Source organism: Phoca vitulina, unplaced genomic scaffold, assembly GCF_004348235.1.
Source record: "Phoca vitulina isolate PV1807 unplaced genomic scaffold, GSC_HSeal_1.0 scaffold17, whole genome shotgun sequence".
NCBI classification, from domain to species: domain Eukaryota; kingdom Metazoa; phylum Chordata; class Mammalia; order Carnivora; family Phocidae; genus Phoca; species Phoca vitulina.
In genome coordinates this window covers 11,392,966-11,410,496 of record NW_022589720.1, presented here as the reverse complement: position 1 = coordinate 11,410,496, position 17,531 = coordinate 11,392,966, and the positions used below count along the sequence as shown (strand labels likewise).

General features: G+C 49.4%; 1 protein-coding gene across 2 annotated transcripts in view; it reads right to left on the bottom strand.

Annotated features, from left to right (window-relative positions):
* The window catches only part of TRIO (trio Rho guanine nucleotide exchange factor), a 338,883-nt gene that overhangs the window by 125,237 nt on the left and 196,115 nt on the right, over nt 1-17,531 (bottom strand). For both annotated transcript variants that reach the window (XM_032415386.1, XM_032415387.1), the window contains exons 12-18: nt 11,352-11,521; nt 10,199-10,373; nt 5,716-5,911; nt 4,758-4,924; nt 2,568-2,687; nt 708-899; nt 82-231 (exon numbers count right to left, since the gene is read on the bottom strand). In XM_032415386.1, coding sequence (XP_032271277.1) covers nt 82-231; nt 708-899; nt 2,568-2,687; nt 4,758-4,924; nt 5,716-5,911; nt 10,199-10,373; nt 11,352-11,521 — 1,170 coding nt within the window. The remainder of the gene's footprint in view (nt 1-81; nt 232-707; nt 900-2,567; nt 2,688-4,757; nt 4,925-5,715; nt 5,912-10,198; nt 10,374-11,351; nt 11,522-17,531) is intronic.

Here is a 17,531-nt window from a genome sequence, read left to right as displayed (position 1 = left end):
CTGCCATCTTCAGGTGAACCCTCTTGCATTTGTGTCCCCTGTTCAGGGAGGCACCAGCACCCCAAACGGCTGGCTCCTTACCTTCAGGAATGCTTCCTTTTGCTCCAAGTGCTTGCTGATCATTGGGGTGACGTGGTCCGTCTCTGAGTTGGGGCCCAGCTTGTCGGCTCCTCCACACCAGTCCTCTTCTCTCTTGTACTCCTGCTCCAAGCTCTCGAGGACACTGCAGACCTGTGAGCAGAAGAGTCGCAGGTAAGAGGGGCCGGTCGGCGACTGACGGCACAGAGCGACATCTCCGGCAAGTGTGGTAGGTCAGGCTCTGGGGATAAAGGTGTCGGCCTGGGGACCAAGACCATCGGAAGGAACCATGGGCTCCGTCTTACGTGAGGACAAATGCCGGGGTCAAAATAGGCAGGCCTTTCAGAACAAGAACCAAATAAAAACGGAATTTCTGGTCTCTCTCTGGTGCGTTTCAGGCTATCCATTTAAATGAGAGGAGAACGGAGGTCCTCTCAGCTCCTCTCCAACCTATTACTCTTTGAGTCCTAAGGTAAGCAACAACCCTTCTACTTCTAGAATGCTCTCCTCTGCCTGGGTTGAAGTGACTGGCTCAGTAATGACAGGATTAATGACGGAGTTGTCCAATAACACTGAGCTCAACACAAAAGGCTCGTCAGGAGCCCGAGGCACCAAACCTGCCTCCTCACCTGCTCTGAGGTTTTGTAGAAGGCGACAGACGCGTTCACGAGCTTGAGGCGGTCTTCCATCTTGAGCATGAGCTGCTGCCAGTGAGAGGCCACCTTCTCGGCGCAGTCCCGGATCATGTCCATGTCGTAGTGGCTGGCCTGCAGCATGGCTTCTGCTTTCTGCTGCACCTGCAGGGCGCTCTGGTGCGTCTTCTGAGGAGGCAGAAAGGGGGAGGGCAGACTCAGCTGACTGGGCGGCCACACGCTCACCGGGAAGGCACTGGGAAGGCCGCCGCAGTGCTGCTCCACCTGCTCTGACAGAAACAGCTTCCCCTAACACTCACCAGGACACTCCTACAAACACAGCAGGCCGTGCAGTAAGAAAAAAAGAGTCTTCATGCCTAGCAACAACCGTGCTTATGCTTAAATTACCTAATGAAGGATGAAACGCATTAAGACATTCCAGAATGGGTCCCACTTGTGGGGTTCTCAGCTTGAGAAATAGCAGGGAAAATTAATAGCCAATATTCTAAAAAAGCTGTTGAAATGTTCCAAGTTTATTCTTCCTATTGGTCCTCCTTGTAATAGCAGCTAGACGCACATGGACACATGGAGAAAAAAGGTGGCCACCGTGAATGCCTTTTTCATTTTTACCTTAAACTTTAGACTTGAGTAAAAAGTTTTCAAAAACTATTGACTTTAAAAAAGAGAGAGAGAGAGAAACATAACTCAAAGCTAGGAATGAGCCAAGTGTATTCTCTGGAGGCTCATGCCATATTAAAATATCAAACTAACACCAGAAATCCAGTAGAATTCCTGCTCGTGTATGTTCACTAGAATAGAAGATCCCATGAGGGGCTGACAGGTCAGGTTCTCCCAATGAAGACTCCGAACACCAGACAGCACAGCAGTTAGGTGGAGTACATGCGCTTCTGTGGACACAGATTTTTTTCTTTTTCTTCTTCTTCTTTTTTTAACCACAGCAAAATTTTGCATTTCACTGAAAAGGCACTAAATGACCCCATAAAAGACTATATGCAGTATAACCAACCCTACCCTTCACCCAGATACGTGGACATGTATTAGGAATTTAATTATTAGAACTCACTAGGCACAGCATACAATTTTCAAAAGACGCCCAGAATCTGGGCTTCAAGAAGAAGAGTTAATATGTATCTGCTGGCGCTGAGTAGTTGAAAATATGTCAATCTCGAGAATAAATTAACAGTATTTTCTGTGGCTTTCTTCTCTATGTATGTAACTACAGCAGGAAACAAGTTTTCTGCCATCAAATGCTCTTTTTCCCAAGAGTGTACCTTGAGACCACCTACCATAATTAATTCCCCTCTCCCCCCCCAAAAACTCGACGAATAATGAATTCACACGCTGTGAGAGTGAATCTGAGTGGGCTTGGCCCTGGCCTGGCCCCAACCCCGTGAAGGTGAGGAACGTTGCTGTTAACCAGGGTCGGAGGAGTTCCGTGGATAGTGTTGTCTACTGGTGATGTGCACCTGGTCTGGCTGAGCCGCCCTCGGCGCTCTGCTCTGTCCAGGAGTGTGTGTGCAAGACCCGCAGAACAGAAAGCCCCTCAGCCCAAACTCCAGCTCGGGTTCTCAGGTGCAGGTGCTCCCGACAGTGGGGGGTGCGTGCCGCCAGGGCCTCACGGCGGGAGGATGGCTCGGCACTGCGAGGTCCCCAGGCTGGCACACACCTCCTCCCCTCACTGCAGTCGCCAGTCCGTTTCCTTCCCCTGAAATACACTGGAGATGTATCAGCATCATCACTCTGGGTCCTGCTGAACCCCACCGGGCTTGGGGTCAGTCCCCCGTGAGGGGGCTCAGCAGACGTGTCCCGAGGTGGGGGGCAGGCTGGTGTCCCTACCTCGATGGCATGCTGGAACTGCTCGTGCTCCCTCTGCAGCTGCTCTGCCTCTTGTAACGAGCTGGCCGTGATGAGCCCAGCGTTCAGCATCGACTCTCCGTTGCGGATCCAGCCCAGCACCTGAAACATGACACAGGGAGCTCCAAGCGCCGGCCCTCCGCAGGGGATCTCCCTGCGGGCCACCAGGGACAGGAGCCAAGTAGGCAAGGTGGTCAAGCTGCTCACATCAGCTGTGAAGCATGGGTTTCCTTATGATCCCATTGCCAACAGCCTGATGTCCTTCCACAGTATCTGATCTTAAGTGCTGCATTTTAAAATTAATTCAGTTATCTTATAGCTTCAAATGGGTGCTGAAAAGGTGGGGAGTCCAGCAGATTATTATTATTAGTCCACAGGTCAAAGCAGTCACCTACTAGATATCTACTGCCCCAAATAATTCCCTGATAATGGGGCGCCTGGGTGGCTTAGTCAGTTAAATGTCTGCCTTCAGCTCAGGTCATGATCTCAGGGTCCTGGGATCGAGCCCCACGTCAGGCTTCCTCCTCAGCGGGGAGTCTGCTTCTCCCTCTCCCTCTCCCTCTGCCCCTCATTCCTGCTCATGCGTGTGCACGCACTCTCACTCTCCCTCTCTCTCAAGTAAATAAAATCTTAAAAAAAAAAAACCCAAATAATTCTCTGATAATCAAGAAATGTATTTTTCATTCCTTTTTCCTTAATAAACATGCAAAATTAGCAAACTGCCTGGTAAGGGAACTATTTTTTATTTCACCAACATATTTTCCAATTTAATGCCAGTGTTAAACGACCCGCTAACCAAAGAGCGGATTCAGGGCTGTCCCCCGAGATCCTCAAACAAGAGCATTCCAACCGTGGAAGCTGCAGGACTGCGGGCACTTACTTGTGGCACAGACCGCTAGGTACCTACTCAATGCCTACTTCTCCTCATCTCCTTTACTCAGAAAACCTCAACTTCGTGTGTGTGTCGGGGGGGGGGTGGATTAAAATAAAACCACGTCACCACCCCCACATCACAGCTCTATTAGAGTTCGGACACTCTCTCCAGCTACCGAGGTCAACGCAGTCGCCTCCGGGCAGTTGTGTGACCGCATTTCTTCTCTGATGCAAGTACTGCTTCTTCCCTGTTATGCTTTTCCCTTCCTGCTGCCTGGCAAGTGGAGGGGGAGCTGGGGCTGCAACAGCCACCTGACAACCCGTCACCCACACAGCTACCTCACCTATCACGTGGCCACCGACTAGCACCTGCAGCAATCTGCCACGTCCTGACGTGTTACGTAGAGAAAGTAATTTTTGAGCACCACTTTTAGACTCTTATAGGCAAATGCAATTCCTCATGGATAGTTTATGCTTTTGTTTCTCAGACACGTTGTTTTGTTTTTAGCAAGAAGAAACACTTTATTAACTGGTCTTTAAAAGGCCGGTCACAGTACTTCATCTCATTACACGGGAGACCAACAGGTGCTCTTAAAGCTTCCCAGTTTGACAGTGTATCTGCTTTAATGTGAGCACCACCCACTCAGGCACTCCAGAGGCACCTTATCCCCTCTGCTCAACCAACACGCTTTTCTGTGCCTCCACCAGAATCCCAGAAAGCATACTTTCCTTGTATCAGGGCGGTATCATGAGTGGTTTCTCTGCTCATGAGATAAAATGTCAGGTACATGCTGAATATATGTATGCATGGAATCCCACTGGCTGTGAGCCGAAAGCAATCCCTCCCAAATGTTCCATTTTTATTTTGCCATGCTCTCTGAGATAGGACAGTAGAGCAGGCTGGTCACAGAAGAAAAACCCAGCCCCCTGTAGCCTGTCACCCCATCCAGATTGATAACAGCCTATTTTGCAGAACAATCATAGAGTTATTTAGCCTGAGAAGCAATGTGCCCAGTTTCAAGCAAGAGACCACCAATAACAAAACGAGCTAAGTGAATGTTCCTTTCAAGTGATACACCTGCTGGGCGGGGAAGCCTCTTCCCCTACAGAATAAACACACAGCTGTCCGGGCACTGGTTCCATGTTTGCCCACGAGCTGTGGCCGTACCCGGGGTGTGCATGTCACATCATGCCTCACAACAGCTGTGTTCTGTATCCCAGACGACCAGGAGGTCCCTCTTCGGGGGCTTGTCGGGCGGGGCCCCTCCGGTCTGGCTCCACGTCCAGCAGCTTGTTTACCTGTTTCACTTCAGCCTGCAGGTGGCGAAGCTGCACACATTGTTCCAGGTGCTTCCGATGCTGTTCCGCTGCTAAATCCAGCTCCTGCTGCTTTTCATGAAGGAACTCCAACAGGTCCTGGACCCGAGTTGCCATGTCGACATCTCTATCGCAAAGCAGCTCCACACCTGCGGGCAGTGAAGGGAGAGCCCAGAGCTCGACTGGCACGGCCGCCGGCTCTTCAGCCGCGCACCACATACACTGCGCTTTTGTGAAGGACCTGCCCGGCCGGGCCAGGCCGTTACCTTGAAGGCCAAGTGCAAGGAAGGCACAGTGGGCAGAGGAGTGTTACATGTGCTTCCGAGCACGGGAGGGGGCCTGCAGGAATGTATCCGATGTGTTCCAAAGCAAAACATGATGTATAGCTAATCAAACCGATTTCCTGTCAATCTATTTCTGCAGGGATAACTGCGGACACGAGCCCTTGACTTTGTCAATGAGCGAACTCTGGCTTCTTTTTGCTGTACATCCACTTGCACCCTGTTTACTCTTCAGGAAGCATTGAATTTGATTTGTATAAAACGAGTAACGTAGTAGCAGGTTGTCAAACACTACGGACTTCTCTCTACATTTCTGAGCCCATAGTGACCTCTGCTGGTAAAATATAAACTAAGAAAAAAAATTAAGAATGTGAAAAATTTTTTGAGATTCACATTTCATTCATGGATGTACAACTGGAGATCACGCTCCCTGAGATGACATGCAAGAATATTAAAGGTAAGTACGCTAATCGTAATGTTACTTGTGATCACGATATATGAAAATAAAACAGCAAAATGTTCCTTTTGAAGAGCAGGTACCTAGAACATCTATGTCACAGAGCTAAGTAAACTTGGCAGCCAGCACACACAAATAAACAGGATGAATTCCCGTATGATATGAAACCCCCACAACTGACAGAATGAAATGCACTCCTTACCCGAAGCCTGCACTTCATTGACGTACTGCAAAAGGTCCTGCCCTTGGTGGATGACATCGAAGGTCAAGTTGTTCATGGTCAGAGCTTTGTCTGCATGGTGCTGGAGGCGTTGTTCTGCTATCGTGAGATCTTCCGTGTCAAAGTCGTTCATCTGCTGAGAAAGCTCATCGTTCCAAGACTCAAGGTCTGAGATGATCTAACACAGGAAAGTATCTTCTTAGGACAAGACTTAAAAATAAGTATCTGCTGTGATATCTCACTGTGCCAAGTAGGGAAGGAAGGAACTAATGTGACCATGTCCTAAGGACATGGAAGCCAGCCGTAGGGGCTCCCACAGGCCAAAGATGGGACAGTTAGATACAAAAAATCTATCACAATTGAATAAAATTTACAAAATACATAAAAACACATTAATTCCTAGTGAATTTTTTTTAAAAAAAGGAAGAGCTAAAAAGCCTAAAATTAAATGAAAAACTCCTCTAATTAGAAGTTGACAGGAAACCAACCTTTATCCTGAAACTGGTAAAAGAGATAATTATTTAAGCCTATAACAATGAAGGAAGATTCCCCTTTATAGATAAATCTAGTTATTAAATGTAGAATAAAATTAGAAAGGCTTTTTTTCTCATTCTGTTTTGAAATTCTAGTGAAATAACTCTTCAGCCGATGACCATCAATGTGCAGTAAACTATAATGGAAAGGATGGGGGGACTTAATGGGAGGGTCAGGCTGCCACCTCCTAATCCCACAGACCAACCTTAGCTCCCTAAAGAAGTGGGACCAGACAGGACTAGCTTTCTGACAGGAGAAGCCGTGGCCCCTGGGGAGCATCTGGCACAGAAACGGAACCCGAATCTTAATCAGGTCTTTCCATCGAACTTCCAAGTTTATAGGAAATACCAGGGAAAGAAAAACAGAAGAAAATCACTAAGTGAACGCAGAATGTGGGACCTGGTTTCTTCCCCTTATGCGGTCATTCCAACAAGTCATGGCAGGAAAAAAAAGAAGGGTGGATGAAGAGATGATTCTAGATGGAAAGACTATCAACCAACCGCGAAAGCGGCGCCCACGCGCCTCCCTGCCCCCGGGGCAGCTGCAGGGGTCCGAGAAGAGGCTGGGTGTTAGTTAGAGATCAAGGTGTCCTGTTGGTGAGGGGTGGTAGACTGTGGTTATGTGGGAAAAGGCCTTATTTTGTCGAGATACTTAAGAAAGTCTTTAGGAGGGAAACGGTAAGCTGGCAAAGCTTTGCTCTAACATACTAAGCACAACAATAACAAAAGAAGGGATATTTGCAGCAAGGAAGACACAATCCTGCTACATTTGGGAGACAGGCATGTGGATGTTCACTGTACCATCCTCGCTACTTTGGAGCCGGTTTGAAAACTTTTGTAATCTACTTTTTTTTTTTTAAGACTTTATTTATTTATTTGACAGAGAGAGACACAGCGAGAGCAGGAGCACAAGCAGGGGGAGTGGGAGAGGAAGAAGCAGGCTTCCTGCAGAGCAGAGAGCCCGATGTGGGGCTCGATCCCAGGACCCTGGGATCATGACCTGAGCTGAAGGCAGACGCTTAACGACTGAGCCACCCAGGCGCCCTGTAATCTACTTTTTAAAAATTCAGGCTAAAAATTACGAAATCCAAAAAGAAGGAAAAAACTTCTTGTGAAAGAACACTGTATTATCTAAGCTTCCCTGGGATAACCTTTCCCATGAGTCCTGATTTCCTTTTATCCAGATGAGCAGTAACCACCTGAGTTTGAAAATCTGACAATGTGAGAGAGTTTACATAGAACCCAGCTAGGAGATGGGAAGTAATAAAAACTGAAGGCTTCCTCAAACTCCTACGTCAAAAATCTTCTGGATTTATTCTTTCATTAGTGGAGTCTGCATGCAGTATGTGTATTTACACTAATTTATTAAACTGGGCTAATTTATAAAATTAATAAATTTGAACAATGTTAAATTACATGTAAACCAAAAAGCCACTGAGGAAAAATATTTTTAAAAAGGAAAGAGCTTACCATACCTTTAAGCTTTATCTCTACCCTAAGGGTAAATTTCTTTCTTAACGTCCCTTTCTAACACTGAGGCAGGAGAGGGTTCGGTGTGGCGGTGAGATAGACTCCAACGCTGCCTCGTGGAGACCGCATCAGGCTCAGCAACACTCAAGAGCGGATAATAAACAAAGACGAACGTGCTAGAACCAGCAGGATTCAAAAATACTCACTGAGCTTATGGCCATGATCAAAGGATCATCAGGAAAAATCCTGCCCAAAGTTTATCATTACAGCTTATTAACCATACAAGTGAAGACAAGAAATCAGTGGCAAAAACAAAGCTCAAGAAAGGGGAAGTAATTTTTGAACACGAATTCTTTGGAGAAGTAACTTTGTTTTTAACTGTATCCCAGAATGTTTAGAAATTCTAAAAGTTCCTCTTCCTAAATGTACATATAACTGTGTTCCGTAAGTAACTATCACAGGATGCTATAGTAATGACTTCACTGTTTTTAGTTAACAGAGCAGATTTTACCTGGAATATCAAGAGGCTGAGACTGCAATATGTCTAAGCCATAGAAAACCCAGATCCACTTTTGAGAGATTGGAAAGGCTATGAAATACAAGAGATAGGAGAGATTTTTAAAAACTGGCCAAGGAACAGATAAGTTTCTCCCACAAAGATAACTCCATGCCTCCTACGGGCAGTCGGATGGAGCATTTTCCCAGATAAGGGATGACATCCCAGCCGAAGCCTCAACTGCTAAGGTTTCTATGTTTCAGGATTATTCCAGAGAAAAGAGGTTCTTAGGCTATGACATTCTAAAAGCTTTTAAACTACATTTTAGCTGGCCTGTGACTGAACTGCAGGTTTAATTTCCTCAGCTGGGGAAAGCGCTACGCCTGGCCGGGCACACTGTTTTTATTAAAGGCCACTTGGAATTTTGTGGCTTTGGTGTGGGAAAATTATGTTTCTGGTTCCTGAGCTACATTTTAAAACACCAGTTTGTTGAAAATGGAAATACAATTAGAATTTTTTTCCTTTAAGTAGCAGCAATACAAATGAAGCCAAGAGATTTTTTTTAAATATCAAAATGTCTTGATGAAAAAACTTCAAGTAATGCCTGATTGCTCTGTGTTTTCTAATTGAAACTGCTCAATAGCAGCTAAGTTTATCAAAGCAATTCATACGAAGTAGAGGTCAGAGAGGAAAAGAGGCATGCCGGGTCTTCTGTTCATACAGTCGGCAACCTGGAAGCGGCACACCACGCCCAGGCCCCGGGCAGGTCCTTAATGAGCTCGAGCACAGCGGGCTGTTTCTCTACATGGCTTCATGGGGCTGTAAAGGTCAAGACACTGAGAGCAGATTTTACCAGACAACATGGGTGAGATTTAACTCCTTTCTTGTCATAAACCAATGATGACAATGAAAACAGCCAAGAAGGCCTTTCTTCAATGAAAACACTGATGGAGGTTTAGACAGATGGCCAACCAGAGACGCCCCCATGAGAGGCCCAGTACTGGGCCTGGCCTGGTTCCTGTACCATACAGCAAGACCACCACTCAGAGCTGGGCCTACAGACAGGCCCGAGAGAAGCAGGCAGGGCCCACTTCAGGCAGCCGCTCCCCTGAGCAGAGAGAAGTGAAGCAGTCTACACAAAGCCCGGCCACGCCTCTGCCTTCAGTGGCACGAAGGGTCTGGGTGTGCACGCCCTCAAGGCGCTAGCATGGGGAGGGCACGCCCTACACACTCTGCTCGGCAGTCACAGGACCACCTGGCGGGCTGCTGGTACCCGGACAGGCACTCGGTCACTCCAGCAGCTGTATGAAGCTGACAGGCACCAGGAAACAGGCCTTCTCCTGGCTGAAGTGAGTTCTGGTTCCTTTCATCATGTTCCACAGGCAGATTCAGCACCATCCAATTATACTTACTTCTGCTTGTCCTTCAAGTTCAAAAATAAGATCTTCCCTGACACAGAATTAAGAACCACCCTTTCGTTGAAGAAAAAGAAAAGAAACCTCATATATAAGGCGTAACAACTTTTAGGTAAGAAGAATGAAAGATCATCCGAGGACCCTTCTGTGGAGAAAAAAATTGGACTTCATATTACCAAACATGCCATCAGCTCAGGTGAGGCTTATTCTCACCGTCTGGGGAGGAGGGTGGGAGGGGAGAAAGACAGGCAGCGGGGCGGGAGCGGGGAGACAGAAGGGAAAGGGGAGGATCACGGGGCAGGTGTGAGCCTCTGCTGCATAGACAAGGGTGTGCGTCCTGGGACCCAGCGCGGGCTGAAACAAGCCACTTGCTCGAGGCGGCTGGGCTTCAGCTCCGCGCACCAGCTGTGCTCTACCCTGCTGTGTGGTGTGGCCTCCAGCACAAGCCCTGCAGCTCCCAGGGCAAGGTGCACTCCTCCCTCTCCCTGTCCTCCTGTTAAGGCAGCCAGAGCGAGAAGATGCGGGAATGGCAGGAGGCGGAGGACACTCACATCGATGGCATCCCGCTCGAATATGCGCAGCTGCAGGAAGAGCTCCAGCTTGATCTTGCGCTCCTGGAAGAGCTCCTCCATCTGGGCCTGGGCCTCGTCCAGCTGCTGCAGCACCGTCTCGATGTGGCTGATGGAGCTGTTGTGGGGGGTCTTATTGCTGGAGATGGCCGAGTCCCTGCGGAAAGGCAGAAGGGGACGGGGACAGGCATGAGAAAGTCTCCCACTGTCCGACACCAGATCCGGCCGGCCGCACAGACTTCAGGGGGAAGAGAGCTGGCAGGAAGCGGGGCCGCTGGTCTCAGAAAATGGAATCAGCAGCCCCTCCCGCCACACAACCCTGGGCTTCCTCCTCCGAGCAAGCTGCCAGGTTTGAGGCCACACTGAAGACTCTGCTCCGCACCTCCCACCATCGCTCTCAAAAGAAGTCTATTACAGAAAGTAACTACAGCGGAGCTCAACTTCAGCCACTCTTCTCCTTAAGCAGAGAGAACAGAATAGACGATACCTGTTTGCTACACATGGTAGAGTCAGAGTGGTGACAAAGGGTTAAACTCTAATGCCACCAATTTAGCCTTTAACAAGTCACTTTTGCCTGACTCTTGGCAAAGTGAGCATCCCGTGAAGTTACCAGTCATGACTGAAAAACAGTCCTCTGAGTGATCCAGTAACATGAATCTGCTCCCAGGCCCAGCAGGGCCTCCTGCCTTCCTGTGCGGAGGGGAACCTGAGGGACGGGGACCCCCCTCCCCCAAGGCCGGGCCTCCCCGAGCCTCAGTGCTGAGGACCGGGACGCCCACCATCCTCTAGAAAGGCACATCACTCAGGGCCTGAAGGACACAGTCCTCGGAGGTTTAAATCAATCTGGTCTGTAAAGAAATTTCAATAAGTATTCGGTAAGTGTTAAGAGGAAATATTACCAAAAGCTGAGCTCTGGGAACGTTTATTAGTCAATGCTGCCATGAGAGCAATCGTCACAGGAAAGAGAAAGAGAGGGATATTACTCTCTGCTGTATGCAGAGATGTTATTTGCTCTCTACCTAGCTGGGCAGGGAATCACAGCCCATTGTTCAGAAGCGTGAGCTCAGGGAAGGGGAAATCACTGGCAGGACTGCAAAACGCCCGTGCCCCGTGGGAGGCCAGGGACGCGGCCCACCTCAGCTGCTGGATGAGGTCCTCGCCCTCCTTGATCACGTTGACGGTCACTTGCAGGGTCGTCTGCTGCTGCTGGCCGAAGCGCTTGATGAGGTCTTGCACGGCCTCCACCGACTCGGCGTACACGTCATCCAGCAGCTCCTTCTGCAGCTCCTCCAGCCATGTCCACAGCTGGGGAAGGAGAGCGCCGTGAGGCCAGGTCCCCGGCCCCCCGGGAAGCTCCCCTCCCCGGAAGTCCTGGTGCGGACACCGAGTGACACGAGTGGCCACACCGGGAGGGAGCGGGCGGCAGCCTGCTCCCGGGGGGTAGGGGGTGGGAGGGGGGGCCCCCTGAGCAGGCCCAGGCAGCGGAACACACGGAACACGCGCACAGAAAAAGCAGTGTGCAACCACCGCGTGGCGAAAAATAAACAGACAGAGAGCTCAAGGGGACTGGCACAAAAGAGAAAAGAGGAAAGGGAAGGGAAGTCACTCTTTCCGATTCTTCCTAGGCTCAATCCTAGTGGAAGAGAAAGAAGGAAAGACCCCCTCCACCAACCAAAACATCTGCTAAGCATAACGCATTCCTTTACACATCCTCTGACTCTTGTTTAGCAGATGGATGGTTTTATTTTACTTTTAGCAAGGGCACTACAACCCATTATTAATTATTAAACCACTGCTCAGATGTGGCCGCTGTCCACGGCTCCGAAAAGGAGGCAGCGTATGATGTGGTGGGATAAATTCACCACCGTGCCTGGCGGGAGAGTCGGATGCGGCACCGCTCAGTGACGTCGCCCACCCCGGGCCACGGCCCGCCTGGCCACAGCCAACCCGGCCACGGCGCAGTCCTCCAGGGGGGGGAAGGAGCGTGCATCCCGAAAACACCTCCGACTGCCACTGTACAACCACTCAAGATGTGTCTGGTGACGTGGACAGGTAAGGACCACTTGGAACGACAGCGGCAAGAACGACCTCAGGCGCGGCGGGAGCAGAGCGCTTCACCCGCTTGAGGCAAGCCCGCTGCCTCCCTCCACGTCTCTGGGGAGCCATTCGGCAAAGTGGGAAAGATGACTAATGACCCCAAGCAGGGCCCTGGTGGCTCGGAAGTGGTCTGTGCGGGAGAAAAGGCTTCCTGCTTCCTCAGGGATGTGAGAACCCCCCCCCCATTTCTTCCAAGCGCCCTTACGGACAGCACCTCTGCCCCCAATGCCGACCAGCCTCTGTGGCCCACACGGCACAGCCGTGCTTGCCAAAATAAAGGCTGTATTGGGTCTTTTGTTTCTGAGCTCATCTTCATTTGAAAACTGCTTTACTGAGGTATAACTGACATACAGTCAACTGCATGAATTTCCAGGATAAAATCTGCGAAGTTTGACGCATCCAGGAAAACTCCCCTGCTGTCCGCAGTGAACAGCTCCATCACCCCAAAAGTCTTCTTGTGCCCTCCATAATCCTTCTGTTTCCCCTGCCATCCCTCCCCAGCATCTGCTATAGATCGGCTTGCATTTTCTTGAAAAAGTACATAAATGGAACCATATCCTATGAACTCTATTTTTGGTCTGGTTTCTTTCCTTCAACGTAATTATTTTGAGATTCATCCATACTATTGTGTGTATCAACCACATGCTGGGACCGAGCTACTGGCAAAGCCGGTACTGGGAAAGAGCCCTTTAGATCCGGTCACACTTTGTGTTGATATTGTCGGTCAACACCAAAAGTACCATTCTTTGACTCACCATATAAATATGGACTAATGCTCTGCACCATCTATAAGGTTCCATAATCAAGAACATACTTGTTTGCTTTCCTCTAAATCCTCATAAACATGGTTGCTGCCTTTGTAAATAACAGGAAGGATGACAGCATCATGACCATGAGGAATCTCCCAATTTGCTCTGATATTTCCTAGGAAAAACCTTCCAAGTTCTACAGGTCATGCGGTATAGCCCGAGTACTGTGGATTTAGGAGATGCTTTAACAAAGCACGGACTCTGTGACCTAAGAGATGACTGAGTTTCTCCGAGACTCGGTTCGCTACAACAGGGCCCTCAGACCAACACTGGCCTCAAGAAGTCGCTCCAAGGGCCGGGAGGCAGAGGCGGCAGGAGGGTATGGGGCATCAGCAGTGCTCTGAACAAATTTAATTCCCAAAGCAGAATGACCTACTCTAATTAACTCAAGAGGCAAGATTCGCTAAAAGAAACCAAGAACATGCCAGTGAGCAGTAACAATGTTACCAACACATTTTATCGCGTCAAAATATTTATCCCAAAACATCCAGGGCACTTATCTAATAGGTAGGCTTTTACAGCTGAAATGGTTTTACCAGCTTCCCGGTAACCTGCCTCCCACTTGCTCCCCACAGAGCAAAGCCCCCTCAGACACACGTGGCCGCTGCAGGCCCCCCCCCTCAGATTCCCGGCCGGAGACAAACACTATGAAAGGTGGACCTGTTCAATTACGCTCATTCCAGTGTAAAAGAAAATTAAAAACAAAAAACAAAACACTTGAGTCCCTTTCTTTCAAAATCCCAACTGTCATCTTCCGCCTTCCTATGCGTGCTGCACCGAAGCTGCTCCTACCTCGTCACAGTGTGAGAAGACCCAGGGAAAGGGGGTCCCCGGAGCACACGTGCGGCCCACACGGAGGAATGGACAGAGGCACCGCACATCCCACGGCTGGGTCTGTAGAAAGAGCGCCGCTCACTCAGCGGAGCAAATGCACACGCAAATGTACGTCCAGAACGGACCGCTGTCTTTCACCATCATCTAGGCAGAAGCAGCGTGATGGGAAGGAGGGGGAAGGAGCCAAGTCCACCCCAAATGCTGACTCTGCGTCACGGAAGGGGGTGTGGGACTCATCAGAGAACGAGCAGGCCCACGCAGGGCTGGAGCCAATGGGGGCCCCCGGTTTGAGTTACACTACACTAGTAAGAGCTAGGTTCTCCCAACAGAGACTAGTATCTCTTCTTTCAAATTTGTGGAGAAAACAGGAACACACAATTTTTTTTAAGACCACTAGAAAAACGCTACAATATCAGCAAAATATAACAACATGAATTAAGACAGCTGGTAGAGAATCTGCATGTGCTGGACGAGACACATCGAGCATACAGGTGGCCTGAGCCTCCTCCCCGCCCCTGCTCACACAGCTGGGTCAGGCCTCCCCGGGTCATCAGCCTGCCAGGCCCCTCCAGGAGCCCTGGCCCAGCACCCTTCTTGCACCAGGTGCCCTAGATGCCACGGTGGACCCAAGGGGTGTCTGTGTCCCTGCCTGGTGGCTGGCACAGCCTCCCCCCCCGACTCAGCTGCGAGGCCTAACTCACAACCCGGCTTGTGGGACAGGATGGGGGACGGGGGACAAAATTCCTCTTCTCCAGCAAATACCACCAAAAATACATAATTTAGATTATGAAACCATGTTAACGAGCCTTGCTTCTCTACACTGTGAGGAGGAGGAGGAGATCAAAACCAATGCTTGGAACTGCCCTGAGGCACAAGGCCTAAGTGCGTCTATGTAACTCCACTGCAACAGCCTAAGACTTAATAGTTTATCCACAAATGATAATTAAAATAAAACACCTCTTCTAAGAGCTAATATGGAGTAACAGTTAAGAGTGCGGGCTCTGAAGCTAGACTGCCAGACACCCTATCCTGACTTAACATCCTGGGCCGTGGCCTTAGGCAAGTTACTTGGCCGGTCCACGACTCAGGCCCCTCTTCTCTAAGATGGGCCTAGTAATAGCAGTAACAGTAACAGTGCCTCCCTCCCTCCGGGAGCTGCTGCGAAGAGTAAATGGGATGGTACGTGCACAGCAAAGAAACAAGTAAATGTGAGCCATGAGAACTAGTCTTATTCTTGTGAAGAAACGTGTCTAATAAGAAAAACCACAGAGTTTTAGGTCTTTCTCTAGATATTTTTCAAAACACAACCAGGTTCCCACTTATTGTTCAAAATATGTCACTGAGTCTGGTAGACTTAACACCATCCCACGTTTAAATCTTTTTACACCTAAAAATAGTATGAGGAAAAGGTGCTAGAATGAGTGCACCGGAGTCCATAGAAATCACTTCCCCTTGGTTGCAGGGGAAATGCCATGAGGATCTGTGGGTCAAACTTTTTCCTTTCCTCAACATCCTGGACACTTGGACGCGCATCCCCGGTGGAATGTGCTCAGGGGCCCGGCCTGCTGTGGAACCGGTGAACGGCCACGGCCACAGAGGAAACCACAGAAATGGATCTTCGGCTCCGGCAGTTGAAAAGGGAACAGTAAATGAGGTAGAAGGAGCAAGATTATATTTAAATCTATAATGTCAAATGCTCCCAAATCTTTTGCCCCTTTAGAATTTTTTTTCCCTGCCTCTACAGAAAATATTCTCATTCAATTTGGAGAGAGAAGGATTCTCAGATAAAGGTCATTTCTGATTTCGGTGATGAACTAATATATATCATAATGCAGTATAATTCAGGTAAAATCTATTTTTAAGCTTTTAAATTAGTATATGATGCTTAAAATAACCTTTGAATAAAAGAATAAGAAAAAGTCTCTAGGATACCTGTGAAATTTCTAAAACCCAGCGCTTCTGTGCATGCTGTTAATTTCCAATCAAGAGCTACATCTTTGCGGACAGCCCGACAGGACAGCCGAGAGGAGCTACATTCTACCCAGGTTCTCAGCCTCGTGGATTTTCCTGTGAGGACTGTGGCCCACGGCCAGAGTTAGGCAATGCTGCCCCCTAGAGGCCCACTGGGCGGCCGCCAGCAGCATTCCAAGGACGAGCACTCGAACGCAGCGGGTGTCTCCGACCTGGTTCGTGGACCAAGATCCATTCACAGAGAAGGCTGGGCTAGGGAGACACACGAAGTTCTGGGGAGAGAACTCCCATGACAAAGATGTGAGAGCCCTGGTCCTGGATCCAGTGGTGTCCGGCCAGGCCTGACCCAGGCTCACCTCCACTCCGGCCCCCTCCCTCTCCCCTCTGTGCTGGGTGGAGCCTAAAGGAGGAGACTGCAACTCTGCTGGGAGAAATCTCCTGGAAGAGCCCCTTCCTCACTAATTGGATGGGAGACTTTGCCAGAGCGCGCTCCCAGAGGAACCTGTTGGCCTGGGGGAAATCCCAGGAAGGACTGAGCTTCCAGCCCTATTCCACAGGTGATAGGATCGGAAGCCTGGGATTTGGGGATTGCTTTAGCTGCAACCTCTTTCAGATGCAAAATCTGAATGCAGTCTATAAGCCCGCTCCATCCGGAGGCGGGGCCCAACACGTCAGATGTGGGCCCTTCTCTGCACGCGGCCTTGGGAAAATCCTTGGGACTCTCCACCCTCAGATTTCTCATCCATGAAATCTTGGATCATCTTACCATATGTCTTCCCTAACTGGCAAAGCCCAGTTTGAAAATCAAACGAAGTGACCACAGACCTGTGAAAGTGCTTGGTCACCCCAAGCACTTTATAAACAGAAACTACCACCACCCCTATTTGCTTCCCTACCCTTGTTTATGACAAAGACAATCATCTGGGTACCAGTAGGGCTGGGTGAACTGTAAGGCCACCACGGGAAGCACAAAAGCCGCGTCCCCCCAGCAGAAGCTGTGAGCCAGGAGCAGGAGTAGGTAGTTTCGGGATTTCAGAGGGCACTCACTGTGCACATAAATTGTGATTCAGTTTCAGGTACAAGCAGCGGGGCTCAAAGGGGAGCTGTTCCCGCACGTGAGGCACCTTCTTCAGCCTGAAATGGTGCACATGCCTGGTACCCCGATCAAGGAGGAGTAAGGGCTTGAGAAGTACCTTGTTATTCTGGGGTGGGTGATAAAAGATGCCTTAATATGACGAAAGGACATTTGTGAAGGATGTACTGGGCATCCTTCACAAATGTGGGGGGGGGGCATAAATCAGAGTCAGTGTCATGAAATAATACCCATGCAAGTATGTGTAAGAGAGGGGACAGAAGGAGAAGGAAGAGCACGTCAGGGCAGCCCCCCGTTAAGTGGGCGCCGCAGCACCGGAGGGTGGGAGCCACAGACGTGGGATCAAGGACAAGGCGAGGCACAGGTGATGTGGCTGGATAGAGGGCCCACACAGAGACCAAGGTCAGAGTGGGAACCTCAGTGATCCAGATATTTAAGTCGACTTGGTGAAATACAGAGATTTTGAGATGAGGGATTTTCTTTCTTCCTTTTATTCCCCGACATCACCAAA